General features: G+C 36.1%; 1 protein-coding gene across 1 annotated transcript in view; it reads right to left on the reverse strand.

Annotated features, from left to right (window-relative positions):
- Positions 1-7,083: 7,083 nt before the first annotated feature.
- Positions 7,084-22,901, reverse strand: part of slc15a4 (solute carrier family 15 member 4) — a 73,334-nt gene continuing 57,516 nt past the window's right edge. Inside the window, exon 9 of the mRNA XM_067395196.1 lies at positions 7,084-10,742. Coding sequence (XP_067251297.1) covers positions 10,591-10,742 — 152 coding nt within the window. The 3' untranslated portion in view covers positions 7,084-10,590. The remainder of the gene's footprint in view (positions 10,743-22,901) is intronic.

Genomic DNA, 22,901 nt, shown 5'->3' on the forward strand with positions numbered 1-22,901 from the left:
TATCTTCTTTTGTGTTCAGAAGAAGAAAGAAATTCATACAGGTTTGGAACAACTTGAGGCTGAGTAAATGATGACAGAAGTTTCATTTTTGGGTGAACTATCCCTTTAACTGACTATTAACTATGACTTTTGTCTCAAACGCCTAATTATTGCTTATTAACAGTTTGTAAGGTCAGTGCTTCCCACAGGTTTGAAATATACTTGCGGTGGTAGCCGAGCGAAAAATCCTCCTATTACCCACGGCACAAAAATGGTCTACTACATGTGACAAACAAACAATGTGTGATTTTTAACAGTATTTTTATTTACTGAAATTAATTTTAATTAAATAACATATTACATTTAATTACATACTAATAGTATTCATTATTATGCATTGTAAATTATGCAAAATTACAGCATTTAAATGGTTCACATTTTCCTATGTTCTTCTTGCTGTCATATAGTGTCTCTCTCAGTGAATGGGACACAGATTTTACTAGTAAAATTTATAAAATGAATAATATATGTGTCAAATAATGTTCTTAGTCTTTTCTTTCTGTGGGGGAGACTACAATAATTTACTATGAATTAAATAGAAATCAAATTAAATACAATTTATTGTGTAACCAAAATACCAATAATGCCCAAAAGAAAAAACTTAGCGTGTGACTTAATTGTAAACAAGCCCGAAATTCACCGGGACTCTTATTTTGAAATGTCTGATCTATTGCAGGCTGATCCTTCAGATTCTTACAATCGTCTAAAACATTTTATATAAAGGCCATAAAGTAGACATTTTAATAATTCATCAACTTGAGTTCATTAGCAATCGCTTGGCATAAATCTGCGCTTTTCATTGTTTGAGAATAACTTTGAAGCAGTCTGAAGCGCTGTTGTGCGAGCCTGTAGAAAGCGCAACAGCGCCCCCTTGTGACTTTGCAAAATGCAGCGCCCGTTTGAATGTTAGCGGGAGTAAACAGTTCTGACGCACACATAATGAGCAGGTATGAAACGACTAGTAAATCGATCGTGGATGGTTTCATTATCTTGCGTGGATATAAAAGTATAAGAGGATAAAAATAATAAAAGCAAAAATGTGTCTCGGAATATACTTGGGCGGCCGTTATTATACGTGGGCGGCCCGCCCAAGTAAAGTCTATGTGTGGGAAGCACTGAAGGTTGTTGTTAAAAAACAAAAAACTTGCCATTTCTTTGTAATTATTTCCTGAGTGATACACAAATTTACTGTAGTAAAAGCTATAAAAGTTTTGTGTGAGTGACAGTTTTAAGACAAACCTGGTGTGACCCGTCTTCATGCACCAGGTGAACACTAATGATATGGAGCTAGAGCATCAGACTTGGAATATAGCACACAAACTTCTGCTATTTTCCAAATCTGCTTTTATAGTCTTTTTTTTGTTGTCATTTTAGAGCTTGCTATCTGTCCTCATTCGCTTTCAACGTATAGAGCAGCACACTTCCAGCCAAACATCTGCTTTTGTGTTCCATCGATGAAAAGTTCCACGGGTTTTGAACGACATGAAAGGATAGTTCACTCTAAAAGTTTCATTTTTGGGTCAACTTACCTTTTAAAGACAGTCGAGTAAACTAACAGCCCACAACCGCAAAGTTGCTCAGAGTCCTAAATAAGATGACATATTACATTTCAGAACTTGTTACTCAAGTCTTGCACGGAGTTCAGTAATTATTTATTAGTTATTCTGCTTTTGTTTTTTTTCAGATTAGTTGAATACGCACCAGTAGCTTCATGTCTACACAATTACAGTTGCTGCTGGATTACTGATCTCCTGGTGTAAGCCTAATGAAAACTACATTACTGAATAAAGTCAGTGTACAACATTTCTAATCCTTGTTTCTCCTCCTCTGTCGTTCCGCTTCTCTCTTTTATCAGAAGCATCATATCAATCACATCCTCTTTCATAGCCTGAGGCTTCTCTTTTTTCCTGTATCCTGCCTGACATGATCGTGCCTTCTGTCTTTCCCTGACGCACACAGACAGTTTTGTTTTCTAGTATCCTGACAAATTACATTTTGTCTCTATTTTTGTTCAGTTTCCCTGCCATTAAATTTGAATGCGTCTGTATCAGCAGCGAGATGGATATATCGGGAGCGTGTTGCACAGGGGTATTGTGAATGGAGGTGCAGTCTGTGATCTGTGAAGGGCACTTCAAGCTGAGCTGACTAGGGGAGGAATAATCTATGGCACAGAGAGGGAGAATGACTGATGGATCTCTGGCTGTAATTAACACATCTTTTATAATCACGTCTGCTCATTTTCTAGCATCATCAGCAGGGGGGAGCATTTCATTTCAGCATGACTTGTAACATAAAATCCTGTTCTCCATTTATATACTGCCTTTTTTTCTTTTCTGTCATGTACATCTGTCTGCCTCTCACTAGGTGCAGGCTGAATATGTTGAACTCGGGATCATCAGTCACATGGTAAAGGGTCGAGGTCTGCTTGGTTAGCATGGTCAAGTTAGTCCCTGCAGGTTGATGCTGTAGCTACACCATCTGGCAACATAAATCATTTTAATCCACTGATGGTATGTGCTGTTTTCTGATCAAATATGTAAACAACAGTTTGTGAGATTTAGGACCATTTGAATTTAGTTGATGTAGTCACTTCTCCTCAAGTTCACAGAGTTAACTCGAGTATTTGAATTAAATATCTATTGTTTTATCATTCAGACTGAAACAAACTTCTTTGATGTAGAATGTAAAGACTTTCATACTTTTTAAATGAGGTGTAAGAATTTCAGACATATAATCAATGATCTCAGTTAAAAGATGTGGTACTTATTAAAAGCCTACTTATTACACTAAATAAATAATATACTTTAAACGCACATTTTTTTTTCCGTTAAATGAAAATGTATTGCAGTTAAAATTTATATGTAATTTGTTGAACTTAAGAGTGCTTTTTTGACCCACTTAAAGGGATAGTTCACCCAAAAATGAAAATTTGATGTTTGTCTACTTACCCCCAGCGCATCCAAGATGTAGGTGTCTTTGTTTCTTCAGTAGAACACAAATGATGATTTTTAACTGCAACTGCTGCCGTCTGTCAGTGGTATAATGCAAGTCAGCGGGAACTTGGACTATAAGAGTAAATAAAACTTGCTTAGACAAATCCAAATTAAACCCTGCGGCTTGTGACAGAATATTTTACCTCTAATACACCACTATGTCCAACTGCATTCATCACTCGATTCGTTTGGTCTGATCGCGCTCTGACAGCGGCAGTGATGTCTCGCGCATATACTTCACAGTGCCCAAGGAAGTCGACCGGAAGTTGAAGTCGGCCGCGTGCCGCCATCTTGTAGCAGAACTTCACTTGCGTTAGCATCCCATTGACTCCCATTCATTTTAGCGTCACTTTGACAGCGAATAACTTTACATCTGAGGCGTTTAAAGACTCCATTTGTCCATTATTTATTTCTAAAGATACACGACAATGTATAAAGGGCTCCATTACCTTCTATGTTACATTATGGCCCCGTAGAAACAGTTTTTGTAAAAATAGGCTAACGATTGCGTCATAACCACTCGACTCTCTGTCGCACAGTAGAGAAATTACTGTACAGACAGGAGGAGAAGCTCGCAGGCAATCGGGGAGATTATCTTAATATGGCGTACTGGCGTTACATTTTAAAATACTATACAAAATAATTAATCAGAATACTTACTCCTGCTCACTCACGCCAAAGAACTCCCCGCTCAAGCTCGCCGTCTCTGCAAGATTAACGATGGCAGTTTGCACACACAGCTACTAGAAGATTTACATCTGTCAGACAGGTTGCTGACGTCATCAAACTTAGTTTGAGTCTGCGCGTCAGAAACGGAAGTGCTAAAAATCGCTAAAAATTGGCTTCACTTGTCTCAATTGAGTTCCAATGGGGTCGCTGTGTCCATTTCTTTTACTGTCTATGATACTTCAATGAGAGCGAGACATCACTGCCGCTGTCAGAGCGCGATCAGACCAAACATATAGAGTGATGAATGCCGTTGGACATAGTGGTGTATTAGAGGTAAAAAAATTATATAAATACTGTTCGGTTTCTCGCACATCTGATCGTTTCGTGTCTTAGGACATCAATGTGTCGTCACGAGCTGCAGGGTTTAATTTGGACTTGTCTAAGCACGTTTTATTTACTGTTATTGTAGAAGTTCCCATCCACTAGCATTATTTGACTGACAGACAGCAACGGTTGGAGTTAAAAATCATAATTTGTGTTCTACTGAAGAAACAAAGACACCTACATCTTGGATGCTCTGGGGGTAAGCAGATAAACAGCACATTTTCATTTTTGGGTGAACTATCCCTTTAAGTCGGACCGAAGTACATCTTATATTAAATATCATAATTTCTTCTATTGTCTTTCAAATATGGTTAAATACGGTCTTGTGTACTGATAAGTATTTATGGTAACTGAATTATACTTATGTCATTTCTATTGAAACTTCTATGTCATGTCATAACACATTTGTAATGAAGTTGCAATTTAGTACATTTAAAATATATTAACTTATAATGTCATATTGAACAACTTGGGTCTAGGCTACTTTTGTATGTTAGTCAACATCAAAATAAGTGTTCTTTAAAGAACGACAAAAAGATTACTAAAACAACATTTAAAATGTATTTTAAATGATTTAGAATGTATTCTAAGGTAAAACTTTTAATTTGACATTATTACAGTGCTTTATTTTAAAACTTAAGTGTGTTAAGAAACAGTCATGAAAGTGCACTCACTTTAAGTATACTTAAGTGGCCTTTTATTTAATATTACATATTTATTTTCATGTTCATATTTCAGTATTCTCTGCAACATAAATGCACGTTTAATACATCTAAGCATACTTTGGGCATGTATGGCTACCGCTCTACTTAAACTATCTCTTGCAAAAGGATAAAATAGGGCGTTTTGGTCAAGTTAGGATGTCAAACTAAAGACAAATGTTAAATATTGATTATGATATTGAATCAATATCACACGAGCAAGAATCAGTCTTTGGTGGCAGTGCGCGGGCACGAGGCACATGTAATCAAAGCGGCGCTATCCTAATGTTACATCATGTGTCTACTCAGCTAGACCAACACTCTAATTACGAGTACAACACAGCTTTGGGAAGAAAATAGAATATATTCAGTAAAGTTACGATTGAGTAACTCACTCAAATATAGTTCCAAACAAATCCACAGATGAACAGTCGACCGCGTAGCGTCTCCGCGCCAAACAGCGATGACGTTCCTGAATGAACCGGAAGAATGCGCCGTTTCATACAATTGTATTTACACTGCAATAAATAAGTGCCTATAAATAATAGCCTATAAACTTCCTAAAAGATATGTATATCAGCAAAACTGCATAAATTTGATTTGAATTGTTTAAAACTATTAAAATACTATCTGGCCAGTGGAAATGAATGAATCATCTCTATTCTAAAACCTTTATCTGAAGTATTTTATACAATTTTGTTTGTATGGATATTTTGATATTTATTCTAAAACAAAGATGATATTGGATTATCTTTATCAACATAATGTGTGACACAAATTGCATTTATAGTCCATATCTAATATTTTCCAATGTCTTGTACCTTTGACGGTGTTAACCGTGGATGTCACGTGGATGGGAATATGTATGGAAATGATATGCAGATGAGGTTATGCATAGTAAAACTAGGCGTCGCAAGCTCCATATATGTTTGATTTCGGGGAGGAGACAGGGTGGAGATGCACGTACGCACAATCTTCCGCTGACTGGGATTTATAAAGGGATTTGTGCGCAGGATCTGGCGTACGCATGGTTTTGTAAATCAGATTTTTTTGTGCGTACGCAGAATCTAGCTTTTACGCGTACGTACTTTTAGGATGAAATCTACGCAAAGTTTTATAAATGAGGCCCCTGAGAGAACAAATAGGCCTAGTTTTTAAGAGAAGCCACTGGCAATTTTTACAACAGATATGATTCTTTTTCAATGGTGTCTGAAAACAATGGACCCTTTTCACATTTTAAGTGTTATAATTATGTACATTTATATTAAAAAACTACACTAAATACCCCTTTGGAAAGTCATAGAAATTGTGGAATTGTGGAAATTGTGCATTATCTGTTCTATTCAAGCAAATGGGAATGCAAAAACATTTGTCATAGATTTTATTCACCACTTTAGATGTTCACTCAACTATGATGACTTCTGCTTCAGAGAATAACCAAAAATGTGATGAGGGTCCATTGTCTCATTTCGAAGGCTGTGGCCTTCAGAGATCGTGGACACATACTGAGGTTGTCTCAGTTCAGGAAAGTAACCTTTATAAACTTTCTCTTACTCCTGGGCCTAAAATATATGTAAATACCGGTAGTTACTTTTCTAAAATCTGAAGCATTCGAAATAAGACAGCACACTGATTGACTGTTTTACAACACTGACAGCAATTCAATGACGACGTCAAGGCTGTAACATGACTGGTTATCAAGGCACATGTGAAGCTGACCACCACACTTTCTCCCATGGTAGAGCCGCTGATATAAATATGCCAAAATGAATAACAGGGTTGCATATTTAGCCAGAATTACGCTGTCACTCAGTAGGAGCTAGCTAGTTTGCTGCCCACCATTGGATTGTAGTTATTCTATTAATATGATAATCATATTTCTCATAAATTTAAGTGTAAGGATTGATTTAGGATCAATTAGAATATCCTGTTTATGTCCAGTCATGTCACACACACCTCTGTACAGCAGTAGAAAGTGAGGACAGGTTTATTCAAGCCCTGCTAATATGACACTTTCTCTTGAGCTCTTACCTTCCAGTACATGCACAATACTCACATTTACAGGATCCCACAGAGCAGCTTCATGGTTCACAAGCATGTGTACATCTGGCATGTCAACCATGCCAGATGTACTTTATGAATGGAAGCACAGGTCAAACATGCTAACATCGCAATCCCTCTCTATACATATCTAATAATAATAGATTATATATATATATATATATATATATATATATATATACACACACACACACACAGTATACATATTGATGACACATAGTTTATGCATTATGGCAACCTGATTTATTTACATTTCATATTACATGTGTTGCAATTAAACTTTAATTTGTAAATAACACTCAATAATGTTCATCAAATTCATTCTTTAAGGCTAAAAGCAATGTACTGCACAGTAAACAAGCTATTAACAGTAAGAGCTCTGCATTAGAAGATAATTCAACAAAACAATTTACCCCATAATTTACACACCCTCAAGCCATCCTTGGCGTATATGACTTTCTTCTCTCAGCCAAACACAATCAGAGTTATATTAAAAATATCCTGGCTCTTCCAAGCTTTACAATGGAAGGGATTGGAGGATGAGATTTTTAAGGCAAAAAAAGTGCATCCATTGATCATAAAAAGTACTCCATGTGGCTCCAGGGGGATAATAAATGTCTTCTGAAGCTAATCGATGCGTTTGTAAATATCCCTTTTTCAAAACTTTATAAAGTAAAATAACGAGCTACCGGTATGTCAGACATACGGATCCGACTTCTTTTATAAAACGTTACCACACAATACAAATATTAAAGCCAAAAATATGTATCAATGCAACTTTCATGAAGTAAACTTTCACTAAAAGCCTTCCTTTGCCAGAAAAAAATAGTCCCTGACCGTGAACAGCAACAGAAGTTACATTATAACATCATTAGATGGCAGCAAATACGGTCTTTATGAGTGTGTCAGTACATTGAAAATACTGATTTGTTGTGAACATGGAATAAGAAGCAACTGACAGATACTTTCACTAGTGCCGTCAGTCACGGAAAAACCCCATAACTGTTAAAAGGACAAGATAATACATTGGACATTTAAACAGATTTTTTATTATGAGCATAGGACAGACCTGAAGGAAAATCCTAATCTTAGCACTTTTTAGACGCAAGTTGAATGTGTATGACCTTCATGCCGGGAGCTCGTTACACATCGATTCACTTCAGAAGACTTTTATTAACCCCCCGGAGCAGCGTAGGATACATTTTATGATCAATGGATGGATGGATGAATTTTCATTTTTGGGTGAACTAGCCCTTTAAAATAAGGTACATCCTGTTTTGAGACATCTGCCTCTATTACAAGACAAGAGGGGACATATTTAGGAACACTGGCCTTAGATTACTTAACAGAATCACATCACAGAAGCATCCATCATTGATATACTGTGCTTACACCTTCAGCTCTTCTGATTTTTAATAGAGCATAACACTGTAAAAAACATGGAGGCGGTAGAAATATATAGGCCGCGTCAACAGTCTGACTCAGAGTGAGAGGAAGAAAAAGAGCTGTGGAGTTCAAACAGCTCGCTGATGGTCACACTCTTAGGAAATGACTCGTCAGTCTAGATATGCTTGAGCAAAGAGCGATGATGTTCCGATTTCACGCTCATCTGATAAAATCAGACAAATGCAGATAAATGTGAGAGATCACAAAGTTTGCATATGAGCTAGGAAAATGAAAGCGGTAATAAATGGGCGACTCATTTTCAAACTGCTCTCTCAGACGCAAACACTAAAGGTCGGATGCATTTTATTGAAAAACAACAACAACAACAAGAAAATTTAATTTAAAACAAGCATGAAAAAAAAATCACAATGTATATTTTCACTGCACAAACTCAAAATGTGTTTTTAGAAAATATTGAATTATATGATAACAGACTCTGGGCAAAACAGAATTATTTTACATGCTTAAAAAGCTTTAAAACAGTATTTTGATTATGCCAAGTTAAAATGAACGAAGACCTTTTCTCAAACCACACTTTTTTTTTTTGATCACAGATTCAAACTGCTCTACTGTCAATACTGTCAATATGATTTTGATCACTCTTGTTTAGAACTACCTGATGTAAAATGTAAGGATGAGAACAAAAACAAAAAATGCATCAGTTGCAACAGTCATGTGGAGCAACTTTGGTATTAAAGGCACAAGGTGTAACTGCTGAAAAAGTGCAACTCAAACTGCAAGATCTACTTGTTTGTGAAAACGCATTAAAATGGACCAGCATAGAAGCATAATTGGCCTGTTGTTACTATTTTGTTAAGCTTGTGATCGTAGCGAAGACAGCAGACATAGTTAATTAGTTGGCAAAAACTGCAGCAAAAAGGGTTGTCGTTGCAAAATGTGCATAAAAATTACATCAGGCAAGACTCCCTCTACAGCATGATGATCTTATGAAGCTGAGGTATACATTTTTGTGAAGGATCTATCACAAGCCTGCATGTAAAATTCATTCATGATTTTAAATCCTCAATTATTAATGTTATTTTTTACTAGAGATTAGTGCAAATGTGATTTCACGACATAACCTCATTGTGACAACAATCTGAGCTTGAGGTTTGTTGTTCATCAAAAAAAAAAACTTTATACAATCTTAAAAAAAAGTTAATGAATCATTACAAACAAGATGCAGGTGTATTCATTTGCATTTGCAGAGATATTCCTTATGAAAAAAGATGTCAGCTGAGCTGTGTGCATCATGATATCAGCACTCTTTGTGCAAATTCATTATTTCTCAGGTGATACACTTATATCATAACCATTATAAAGGGCAATGAAGTGTCTTATGATCAAAATTATTAAAAACAAGCAAATGGAAACTAATGCCTGATGATTAAAAAAAAAATAATCTAAAAGTAAGAAACGCTTGTAATGCCACAGGTTTAGTACTAAAGTTAAAAAATTTAATCAATCTGTTAAGGGCAAAATTCAAGTCTTTTGCACTGCAGCTTTTATCAACTACTTTACTGATGTTCAGACAATAACTGTATGGGTTCCACCTTCTTGTGATTCATTGGCTACACATTTGAAAGGAGTATCCAACAATTTTTGCCATTTTAGACATCAGCCAATTATTATCAACAATATCTCAAAATACAACCAATTAGTATATATAAATAATTTAAAATGAAAAAAAGTGACCAAAGATACACCATGCACTACAAATTGTGCCTGATTTTTTTTTTTCCTCGTTAAAATTGTTTTTAAAACAATAACCACAAAGAGACCATTTTAAATAAATTTGAACAGGAGTACAGTCTAACCTTGTTGAGCATAAACTATAAAAAATAAAAGGTTCAATAAATATTCAATTTAAATTGGCAATTAATTGTACAACCCATCGTAAACAATCTAAAATCCATCTTCAATTTATAAATGAATTGAGTAATATTGTTGACAGTCAAAACAACAAAAATCCCAAATTGTGAATAAGTGTTGCTCAAACTACACACTACAATAAACAAGCATTTTATAAACCAGTTCGCTGATGGAGTGAACAATCCTCATTTTCAACCATTTCATACAAAATATTGTAGTTGATTATTGCATAAGTTTTGTGTTTTGTTTTCCTTCAGATTTTCTCAGGATGGCCAGTTGTAGTAAATACAGGGGGCTTCAAGTTTTGAGTCAAATATTTTAAACTCCTACCTCATTTTTCAAAATACTAAGAGGCTTAAAGTTTGGCACATGGTTTGGAGGTTGAGGAATGGTGAAGGTGACAGTATGGCTGATGATGATGGGGGTCATGAGTTGGTCAGAGACGGCCTGTGGCTCCCTGCTCTGGGCTTCTGTTTGTCATACTTCACAGACACAATGAGGAAGACGAGGAGTGTGACTCCCTGAATGGCGGCCAGGAGGAAGAAGTAGTAATTCAGTGTGCACCCGTTGATGTTGCCTACAGAGAGAAGAAAAGGTGAGAAAAGGGATGTAAAAAAAAAAAAAAAACCTCACTTTGATGTGAATTTCACAATACCAAAATTCCAGCAGTATAACAACCACAGGCATGCTTTTGAACACAGAGATCATGCAACGTCTGTATACTAGTTGAAATGATCAATGATTCTCATTTGATCAATAAAGTATTGAGTCTCTCTTTTTTCTTTATAACTGGATTTAAAAATAACAAACAAAGCAACAAAAACAAGGCCAGATTATTTTTTTAAATTAATTATTTTCTATAATTATTTTTAATGATGATAAATGCAATAAATAAATAAATAATACAGTCACTGTTGGGCAGAAACCTCCAAAATGCTACTTTTCAGAAAAAAAAAAAAAAAACATTAAAAAAACATTTTTTTTTTAAAATAATTAAACACATTACTGTACTAATTACTCTCTCTAAATAGTATTGCATTATTTATTACTAATTACTTTCTAAATCCCACATTAACCTCTTTACATTTTTCTTGAAATAACCAAAAGTATTTAAAGGGAGAAGGTTACATTAAAAACATACATTTTGTCATTAGACTAAATTTTGATGTTTAATCCACAATTATTTTATCTAGACCTGGGGCTGTATTCACAAAACTTCTTAAGGCTAAAAGTAGCCCCTAACTTGCCGATTTAGGAGAATCCCCTAAAAATAATGGGTGTGTCAGTACTAATTTTAGGAGTCCTAAATGTTTGCTCTAAGAGCATTTCACAAAGCATTTTAGCGTTAAAACTAGCTTCTAAATCTGTGAAACATTAGGAGTAGTCAAGGGGACTCCTAAGTCACTAAGACCAAATCACAAACAGTCCTAATCCACCCAAAGACACTGAACACCATTGAGGCAATAGTGATAAAGCCTTGGGTGCTGAATCTTTTCTTCAAAAATGCAATACATTTTAATTTATAGATTTGAATCTATGATGAGACGCCAAAAATAAATCTTTAACAAATAAATAAATGTTGCCTGATTACCTGTGGCAGTGGTTTTCATGAGTTCACATTTACAAATGATTGAATAGAGTAAAAAATATATATAATATGCGTATTTGGTGTGCTGTCCAAGGGGATCGAGGGCCTCGAGCTTGAAATTTAGCCCAAACTCAAACTTATCTCCATATCCCCAGCCGAGAGTGAGGAGCAGGTTGGTGGAGGGATGCAGAAAACTGTTGAAGTAACTATAGGCGAGTCGGGTCTCGTCTGTGTATATATTCCTCCTCTAGAGCTGATATGAAAGACCATTTGAATGTGTTTCTCCCAGACTTTGTTTATAAAACATAATTTGTCGAATTTGTTGAATTCTGCATTCTCTTGATATGCAGACATCCAAGAGGTGGACAATTAACTGTATATACTAGTTTAATTAGTGACACTTAGCCTACATTTTAAAACCTTTATGGCAACATTTTATTTTGACTATGGCAACATTTTTATTAAAAAATATTTATTTGAATAGGGCAACATTTGTATTATAAAACCTTTATTTTAATGTGGAAACATGACACCTCATTCTACAATATTTCTATGAATTTCTTAAATCGCTCACTCCTCCCCCATCAGCCAATCTCTGTGTGTTTACTCCATAGTAACAAGGTCAACCCCACCCTTACTCTTAGCTTAAGACTTCCGTCTATTCCTTAGTAAAAGTTTGTCTCAGCAGCTTTGTGAATAGGTTTTAAGAGAAAACTCTTAGCCTGGAACTTTTACTGCTATTTAGGAGAAATCTTAGTGGTAAGATAAAATGTTTTGTGAATACAGCCCCTGTTCTATAAGTCTATACAGCATTCAATGCACTTACAAAAGTAAATAAATTACAGAAAAATTAAGAGTAATCACCTACTTTACTTACAGTAATTAACTACTTAGTAATGTATTACACCCAACATTGATCATGAAGTTCACTGATCAGGCATAACATTTTGACCATCTTCCTAATATTGTGTTGGTCCCACTTTTGCTGCCAAAACAGCCCTGACCCATCAAGGTATGGACTCCACTAGACCCCTGAAGGTGTGCTGTGGTAGCTGACACCAAGATGTTAGCAGCAGATCATTTAAGTCCTGTAAGTTGTGAGGTGGATCTTTTTGAGGTAGGGCCTACATGAGATTTGTTCAGTACATCCCACAGATGCTCGATTGGATTGAGATCTGGGGAATTTGGAAGTCAAGTCAACACCTCAGACTCTTTGTTGTGCTCCTCAAACCATTCCTGACCCATTTTTGCTTTGTGGCAGGGTGCATTATCCTGCTGAAAGAGGCCACAGCCACCAGGGAATACATCAGCATGGGCACCCTGACTGGTCTGCAGCTATCCAGCCCCATACACAACAAACTGTGATGTACTGTGTATTCTGACACCTTTCTATCAGAACCAGAATTAACTTCTTGAGCAATTTGAGCTAGGCCAGCCTTCGCTCCCCACGTGCATCAATGAGCCTTGGCCGCCCATGACCCTATCACCAATTCACCACTGTTCCTTCATTGGACCACCTTTGATAGATACTGACCACTGCAGACCAGGAACACCCCACAAGAGCTGCAGTTTTGGAGATGCTCTGACCCTGTCGTCTAGCCATCACAATTTGGCCCTTGTCAAACTTGCTCAAATGCTCAAATCCTTAAGCTTGCCCATTTTTCCTGCTTCTAACACATCAACTTTGTGGTCAAAATATATGTATGCCTAATATATCCCACTAACTAACAGGTGCCGTGATGAAGAGTTATTCACTTCACCTGTCAGTGGTCATAATGTTATGCCTGATCGGTGTATATCATAATGTATTGTTATCATCCAAAATAATGAATAATCACAATTTATTTTCTTTAACTGATACTACTTAACATCCTTCCTTTGTCCAGTTGATCAGTGGAGAGATTTCTGATTAATTATAAAGGCATATGTATACTGGTAGATGAAGAGAAACCGAACATCTGTGTACATGCTGCATTCATATGTCAAAAGAAAGCAAAAAGCATATGTTTGTGCTTGTTGGATCCCCGAAAGCAACAGAGCGAACAGGCAATCTGCTCCCTTCATACTCTCCTACAGCGGCAAAGAGCTTTAACTGATAGCATGTCGGTCCGCACTGCTTGTAAGCATCCATTGCAACCTGCAAACCCATCTGACTCTGGTTTATTCAAGCAAAACCTAAACAAGCATTCCTTTTCCATCCAATCTCTTTCATTTTCCCTCTCTATATAATGCTTGAGAGCAGATAGAGGGTTTACATCAATACTTACAGGGGAACCATAAACAAAAAGCCACATCTTCACAAGATGAAGGAAGAGCCTATAATTCACCATCTTGGGAGCTTAAGTGAAGCACACTCGCTCTGATTCTGCTGGCATTACAGACGCTGAGCCCTCAGCCCTGAACTAACTCTCCTGTTGTTTAAGCCTCTGACTGCTCAGGGCCATTATAGTCCTGGATGATGACTGTGTGTAGTATTAAATTCAGCCCTCTACTTGAGCTAAATTCTGTACACAAACACACAGAATCGGTTCACATATGTTTCCTGTATTATGAACCATAAATCTGAGCCTCTCTCTCTCGCTCTCTGAGCTGAGGAAAAAGCTGCTTAACACTTATGATCTGTTCAGAAGAGGTGGTCAAACCTCCAGGGTTGAGGACCATCAAAGAGAAACTCTTAATAAGTAGGTCTGCGAAGGGGCTGTCAACTCTCAGGAGTGTTTCAGAACTGCTAAAGTAGGACCCTGTAGCGCTGCTTAGCATTACCTATTACAATGACTAAAAACGTATTTCTGTAGGAATGCATTAGCATTTAAATAGATGTATTCACATGAACACATCTTGCCACAATAGGGTCATTGATTAGAACACGGTACACTTTTGAGAGGATTCTACATTAGTTTGAAGATGTCATTAGATGCGAACAAGATAAAGCACTTTTTCGTAGCAACCAACTGAAGGAAAGAAAGAAGAAAAAGGTCCGCTGACCCTTGAGGAACACCGTGAACAACTCCATGCAATATAATTATCCATGGCCTTAAAGAACATTACTGGCAGAAGATAAGAGCTGCTTGAGATGAGGCAGTTGAAGACATATACGCTGATTCATAACACTATGGAGATGCAATGCATTGCCATCCCAAATGAAAATGAAGATCCAGAAGACAACATTTGATTAATCATGTACAGAGCAAAGGCTGAAAGATTTCAGATGCTCTCAAGAGATCTCGTCCCTTCAACTCAAGCAAGTTCATGAATACTGTAAGTATGTGGTACGGGTGTCCATCCTGCACCCTTGCTATAGAGCAGGGCTTCTCAAACCTGTCCTGGGGATCCCCCACCACTGCACATTTTGTATGTCTTCCTCATTGCAAACACAATTTGAGTCTTGCAATTTCTACAAATGAGCTGATGAGTTAGTTGAATGAGTTAGATAAAGTAGACATCCAAACTGTGCAGGTTTGATCATCACTAGTGTCCTGTCAGCTCACTAGGGTGGTCAATTTCTAAACTGCATTACATCTAGGGCTAAGTAGGTTACTTTTAATAATGTATTTCACTACATTTTATAAAATAAATGCTTTAAAAAGTAATTTGTAACATATTTTGTTAGATTACCAAAGTTTGTAACTTAATCTAAATAGAACGCTTTGGAATACTTTGGGAAAAGTATGTAACACAAAAAAAAAGGTAATTGCGAGTTATCTCATCTCACAATTCTGACTTTTTTTTTTCTCAGAATTGCATGATATAAAGTTGCAACTGTTAGATATAAAATTGTGAGAATTGTGAGATATCAACTCGCAATATTGAGAAAGGAAGTCAGAATTCTGAGATATAAACAATTTTTAGAACAAATCAGAAGTCAGAATTGCAAGTTTTCAATCACACAATTCTGACTTTATAAAATGCAATTGTGAGCTTAAATCGTGCAATTCTGAGGGGAAAAAGGCAGAACTATCAGATAAAAACTCACAAACAACTATTGCAAAACATAAAAACAGGCGTGGGTCATCCAGTTAATGACAGGGCAATTAAGATTCAATTTTGTCTTGTGGAGTGTATGTAAACATCTGTTATTTGAAATAGCTTATTCAGGACAGTACTAAATAAAAAATGGCATGCAATTTTTTTATGATCCCTCTTATTTTGTTAAAATTATTAAAATGTTACATATTCTGCAAGGGGTTTGAAACTTATGACCAAAAATGTAGCTTAGGATGCTTTTGCACCAACTGTCAGAGTCGGAAAATCACCAACTGCTGTCACAGTTTATGTTAATATTTAAATGAAATAAATAACATTAAAATTCAAAGTAAACACTTTGGTAATCCAAAATACTTTTTTGGATTTAATTTGATTACCACCCATTTAAAATATAACTAATAAAATACAGTTACTCAAACTTTTGTATTTTAAATGCGTAACTAAGTTACATGTATTTTGTTACACCCCAACCCAACATCACTATGCTATTAAACTGGGCAACTGCAAGACACATGGAATGCAGAATTTGGGAAAGGGCACCAGTCTTGGATGGTCTGAAGTCTTGTTTGACAGTGCCTGTTGTAGCAAAGTAGTAAGTGTTTACTGCAAATGTTGGGATGTTCACAAAGGTTTGAATCCAACCAGACCCTATCCCATCCCTGTCTCAATCCCCAATAAGTCCCCTCCTCCTTCTTCAATCTCTCAATCCAATAAAAGTAGCAAGCCGTGTTATGGCTACAACAACCTCTTGATCAATTTCTCTGCTCCTTTAATATACTCTATAACAGCAGGCGCTCCCCAATGACAACAAGTGTTACAAGCAGGTGGACAGTTTGACTGAGAGAGCAATAGAGCTCAGGATCTTACTGCCCTCCAGCAAGGGGAAACTAATGCCTCTGTCTGCGAAAAATGCTGCATTTACAATACCCACATGCCAAAGTAGAGCTAAGAGCAAACCAACAATCAATACACACAAATGGTCCCCATTTACACCAGAGGCTATCCCAATTCATGGAAATAAGAAGAGTAAAATATTGAGTGCTATTGTGTTAAGTTTGGTCCCCCCTCCCCCACCCCATTACATCCACAGTGCTTTGCGTTGGCGGGTGACGCGCCTGTTCTTCCTATTCTTCTGGGAGATGACATGATTTAACAGCAGCGCTTGGCAGAATATGGAGGTGCTCCCTGAAAGACAAGGCCATAAAGAATACTCAGTCAAAGGACAGAGTAGGAGATATATCACTGCGACACACTTGGGGGAGATTGCTAGCACTTCCCACAGGAAAGTGGCAGCTGTCTCAGATTTGGTGGCGTTTGGGCAGTAATGGAAAAAATAAACATTACTGGAGCACAACTGCATGTTCCTGATGTGAATCTCAAACAGGAAAAGAAGTAAGGAAAGGAAGGATCAGAGAAAGTTCAGTTGTAGGATACAAAATGTTGTAGATCTTGCCCCAAGAAGAAAGTTAAACACTGATCAAACTCATCCTGTCAAATCCTCATAAAATCCTCTGATGACTTATTTTAAAATAACACTTTGAGTGGGCATATCCAAACCTTTGACTGGTAGTCATGTATTTTCCATTTGCCATACTGTAGCCCCAACACAGTTGTTTCATTTGCTCTCCAACGTTAAGGTCTACATGCTCTCATTTCACGATACATTGCACATTCAGTCGTATATGGCAGCTACACCAAGATAACAGCAGGCACCTGGAAGTCTCACTCTATGAGGGCCGGCAACTGTATTTGTCTTGCTGCAGGCCCTCTGCAGTCCATCATGTAACGATTTTATTAACCTTTCCTTGGCATGTCATCCCGTATGACTTACATGATGCTCTTTGTGTTCATTTAACAAATATTGGTATTTATCATGTGTGCTTCAAAAGGGTAGACCTGTCACATGTGAGGGCTTATCAGGGGTAATTGGTGAAGCAGGAGAATTAAAGATGGAGGAGTAAAGGGGGATGTAAGGGAATAAACCTAGCCAGCACAACACTAAGTGTGGCAGCTTCATTAAGTCACCAGGCCAAACCAGTTTTTCAAATTAATCAACTTGAAAACCTTTTATCCCATTTAAAAAAGTGGAGGAAGTAAGGAGATGCAAGGGGCACAGATATGTGAACCGTGGAAACCATTAGTGTTTTTTGGAAAATCTCTTGGGGCTCCAAAAGTATGCTTGCTTCAAATATCTTTAGAGAGCAGTGTTTTTATTTATTTAATTATTTATTTTTAAATTTTTACCCAAAATAGGACGATGTGAGCATTATGTAATTTATGTTTTATTCATACTCAACGCCAGAGGGCACCCTCATGCAGAAAGTCCACAAGTGAAACTCATGAGTAATAAGTTCCAAGAAATCCCTTATATGGACAAAGACATCCAGCGATCATTGATCATTGTAATAGACGAATAAAATGCAGATAGAAACATTTTGGCTGATTAAACATGAAAAGAACACACCACACACCACTGCGACAGCATTATGGTTTATCTGTGTTATTCAAGCCATCTTCGCTATTTTAATAAGGATAATGTATATTTATAATGCAATGCCAACTGACATTTCCATTTCAAATTTTCATTTCTACTATAGCATAATTTATTTATTTTTTTCAAGATTTCTATAGATATCACTATCTATATATCTATATCTATCTCTCTTTCTCTCTCTCTCTCATATATATATATATATATATATATATATATATATCAATATATAATATATATATATATATATATATATATATATATATATATATATATATAATATATTTATATTACACACACATTGTGAATTATTTTAGGCACTATAACCATGAAAAGTCTGATATAATTTTATTAGTGAGTAAAACCCAACTGCCACACCTTTTCATTCTGCATTGAAAAAGAAAAAAGAAAAAGACCTGAAAAAACAATGACTGCTTCCAAACAGGTTTTTCCAACACGATGTGTCAGCCATAAAGTGCAACCTAAGTTTTATTCCCATTTGTTTTTTTTTTTCTCAAGGGATTTTTAAAAAGTGTTTGTTAAAGATTTATAAGCCATAAACCAAACCAACCAGCTATGAAGTAATTCATATTAAAAACTTTGATTTAAAGCAAAAAGGTATTTGAAAATCCTACTAAAAGACAAAAGTTCAAGACTGTGTACTTAACTTTACTGAGGGAAAGAATTACAATCCCATGAAGCATTTGAATAATGTAATCGACAATAAAAATTTAAAATGATGGAGAAATATAAAACTATTGATTTAAATGTTGATTGTATACAGTGTGCAAGGAAAGTATTCAGACCCCCTTAAATTTTTCACTCTTTGTTATATTGCAGCCATTTGCTAAAATCATTTAAGTTCATTTTTTTTCCCTCATTAATGTACACACAGCACCCCATATTGAGAGAAAAACACAGAATTGTTGACATTTTTGCAGATTTATTAAAAAAGAAAAACTGAAATATCACATGGGCCTAAGTATTCAGACCCTTTGCGGTGACACTCATATATTTAACTCAGGTGCTGTCCATTTCTTCTGATCATCCTTGATGGTTCTACACCTTCATTTGAGTCCAGCTGTGTTTGATTATACTGATTGGACTTGATTAGGAAAGCCACACACCTGTCTATATAAAACCTTACAGCTCACAGTGCCTGTCAGAGCAAATGAGAATCATGAGGTCAAAGGAACTGCCTGAAGAGCTCAGAGACAGAATTGTGGCAAGGCACAAATCTGGCCAAGGTTACAAAAAAAAATTCTGCTGCACTTAAGGTTCCTAAGAGCACAGTGGCCTCCATAATCCTTAAATGGAAGACGTTTGGGATGACCAGAACCCTTCCTAGAGCTGGCTGTCCGAAAAACTTGTTATAAAAAGAACTTAAATGATTTTAGCAAATGGCTGCAATATAACAAAGAGTGAAAAATGTAAGGGGGTCTGAATACTTTCCGTACCCACTATATGTGTTAACTATACACAAACATACACACATTTGTTTCACTATATTAGCGAGGAAATTGTATAGACATTCATTGATTCATATCAGGTTGATATTTTCTGACAAGCTCAAAACGATTCACACTCCATCTACACCTGTATTTAGCATCATTCACTTGTGATTCGATCGCCAAAACGGATAGGTACCAGGTGGAAACAGGGCCTCTCATTGGAGGAAATTTCTAGTGATGTAGAAAATAACTGTTAAACACAATTATTTAAAAAGTAATCTGAAATAATAAAGCATGATGCCTTCAACAAAATCGCATACCATTGATTAAAAACCTCATAGCTCAAAAAAAAAAAAAGTCTCAGCCTAAACCTATACTTTTAACCATCCATTTCCACTGCTTTGTCCCTCATTACTCGGTTTCTCTCTTAGACACAGAAAAAGCTCTTCCACTCAAAACACTACCACAATTACTTTCTATTGTCCAACACAGATTGGCCAGCACACAGACAGACTTGTGCTGCACTTGACCTGAGGGTTCAGGGATTGTCTGCTGTGCTTCCTCACTCCTGCTGAATAATACATACTGCAGAAGTGAAACAATGTGCTCAGCAGGGCAGCCATAAGCTTAGAGGAGGAAGTGTGTCTGCTGATCAATAAACTCTACAAACACATTGCTACACAGCAGACTGAGGGGACAGATGTTGGTTTAATTAAGGTAGAGGCATGGATAGAGACAGGAAGAAAGGAAAGGAATATTTGTTAGAAAATTTTAATTGTGATTAACTTTTAGACATTTTAGTTTTAGAAACTTTTAGTAGTTTTAACTCTTCTAGTATTTAAAAGGACAGCTCACCCCTCACCCCTGATCATGAGCACACAGATCATAAATCATTTCAGATTATCGCAAACAGCAAAAACACTCAAAAGTCCATACATTTTTTTTTCTTTTGGAAGTACAGTAATGGAAGTGCCTAGTTAGTTTTGTTGTGATTTGTCTTAATTTATTTCTCAAAGCTTTTGCTGGCCACACACTCCACATTAGAGACACAACTGGCTGCCAAATACTTTCCAATTACGTCCAAAAAAGACAAAACAAGAGCTGCCCATAAAAGACATTAACCGGCCACATAAATGTTTGGCAGTCTGAGAGAGAAATGTAGAGATTGAAAAAGTGCAGCTTGATTTATTTTGGTGGAATCATGGAAGGAGACACTAGAGAAGAAAACAAGAACATATTTACTTTACATTTTCAGTTGCAATTGATTGGCTGTTTTGTATGCTAAACCTTATTGATGCATCACGTTTGTTACACTGAAAAAAGACTTCTAGTAGAAATACAATATGGTAATTTAGGCTACGATTATACTGTTAGTCCAAATCAGATTTTTTTGTGTATTTGATTGGAATCTGATCTAAAATTATTGATATCCATATTGTATCACAACTGTTCAGATCCGATTTGCCTGCCACTCTTTCGTTTTCTGGAATATCTTTATTGGTTTCAATGACATTGGTAGGCATATGCCAAAAATATGCTTTATTCCACGCTGTCGTCTCCGCTGGTTTCAAAACATGTCTCCGTTATATTGTCATTCTGCTCATCAGGCATTTTGCAACAACACAACCTTGTTTCTGCAGTGACTTTCAGTATGTTTCTTACAACAACTTCTGACATTTATGTTTTACGTGACGTGAGAAAGTAACATAAACCATGCAAAAACCTGATCAGAGAAGTCAGAATTAAAATGAATTTCCAGAAATTCAATTTGATTAGGATTGCAAACCAATGTAGCTCGAAATGAATGTAAAAATATCATGTTTTTGCATTGCATGTGATTTTTGGCCATTCACACTAGCTAAATCTGATCTGATTTCAATATGATCTGATATGCACAAAAATCAGATTTGGACTGACAGTCTGAATGTAGCCTTAGTCAGTTAATTAAAGTCTCTTATTATCAGCAATGCTGCAATTATTTGATCAAAAGTAGGCAATAATATATATATATATATATATATATATATATATATATATATATATATATATATATATATATATATATATATATATATATATATATTAAAATATATATTTATACTTGTGATGGCAAAGCTGAATTTTGAGCAGTTTATTTTTTTTAAGTAAATCTCTGTGATAAGTGCGTCCCTCAGACAAGAACAGATTAGAGACAGGGAGACAGACTGAGGTCAGAGCAAACATCTTTGCTTTTGACACATGGAAACATGTCCTAACAAATAATCATGATGCTCACATCACAGCAGCCCTTTCACCTCTTGGCTCTATTTTAGTCTGTCAATCCCAGCAACAATATTTCAGGGCTTCTCGTCCTAATGCCTTGACGGCTTTTCTACAGGAGATTACACGAGTCAGCACACAGAGTTCAATGCCATTTGTCAGGGTCTGCAAACACAGAGATGTTCATATTCTATGGCTCTCTTGTCTAGGGGGATCTCTGGGAGCAATGAATAAATGTGAATAAATGGTACTTGCGTAATGTAAACAAACAAAATGGCTTTGTCATCCAAGTCAAATAGTAACATGAATACTATAGTATAAGGCTACATTATATTGATCAAAAATGTTAGTAAGATTTTTTTTATTTTTATTTTTTTCAAATAAATGCTGTTCTTTTGATCTTTCAATCTTTTTCATCAAAGAATCCTGAAAAAAGTATTATGGTTTTCACAAATATTGTAAGTAACCGTTCTCAATGTTGATACTGCAATAATAAGAATGTTTAGGCCAATACACACTACACCAACAGAAGGCGACAGATGGCAACAGACACTTCGTCAGGTTTTGTCAGATCAATGTGTTATGTCCGTGTCTGTTAGCGTCTGTCAGAGCATGTTTTCAGCAATTGAACATGCTGAATGTCTGAGAAATGACGTATTGTAATCTGGTGATTGTCCGTGTTGGTCAGCGTCTGTCGATGCGGTGTAAATTAGCCTTTTCTTGAAAGACAAATCACCAAATCAGTATGATTTCTGAAGGATCATGTGACACTGAAGATTGGAGTAATAGCTGCTGAAAATCTAGCTTTGCCATCACAGAAATAAATTACATTTTAAATAATTTTACATTGTAATGATATTTCAGATTATCAACATTTTAATGTATTTTTGATTAAATAAATTGAGTGATCGGTATTACTTCAAGAGGCTTCTTTAAAAAACATTAAAAAATCCTACCAACCCC

The sequence above is a fragment of the Chanodichthys erythropterus genome, chromosome 9 (assembly GCF_024489055.1).
Source record: "Chanodichthys erythropterus isolate Z2021 chromosome 9, ASM2448905v1, whole genome shotgun sequence".
Lineage (NCBI taxonomy): Eukaryota > Metazoa > Chordata > Actinopteri > Cypriniformes > Xenocyprididae > Chanodichthys > Chanodichthys erythropterus.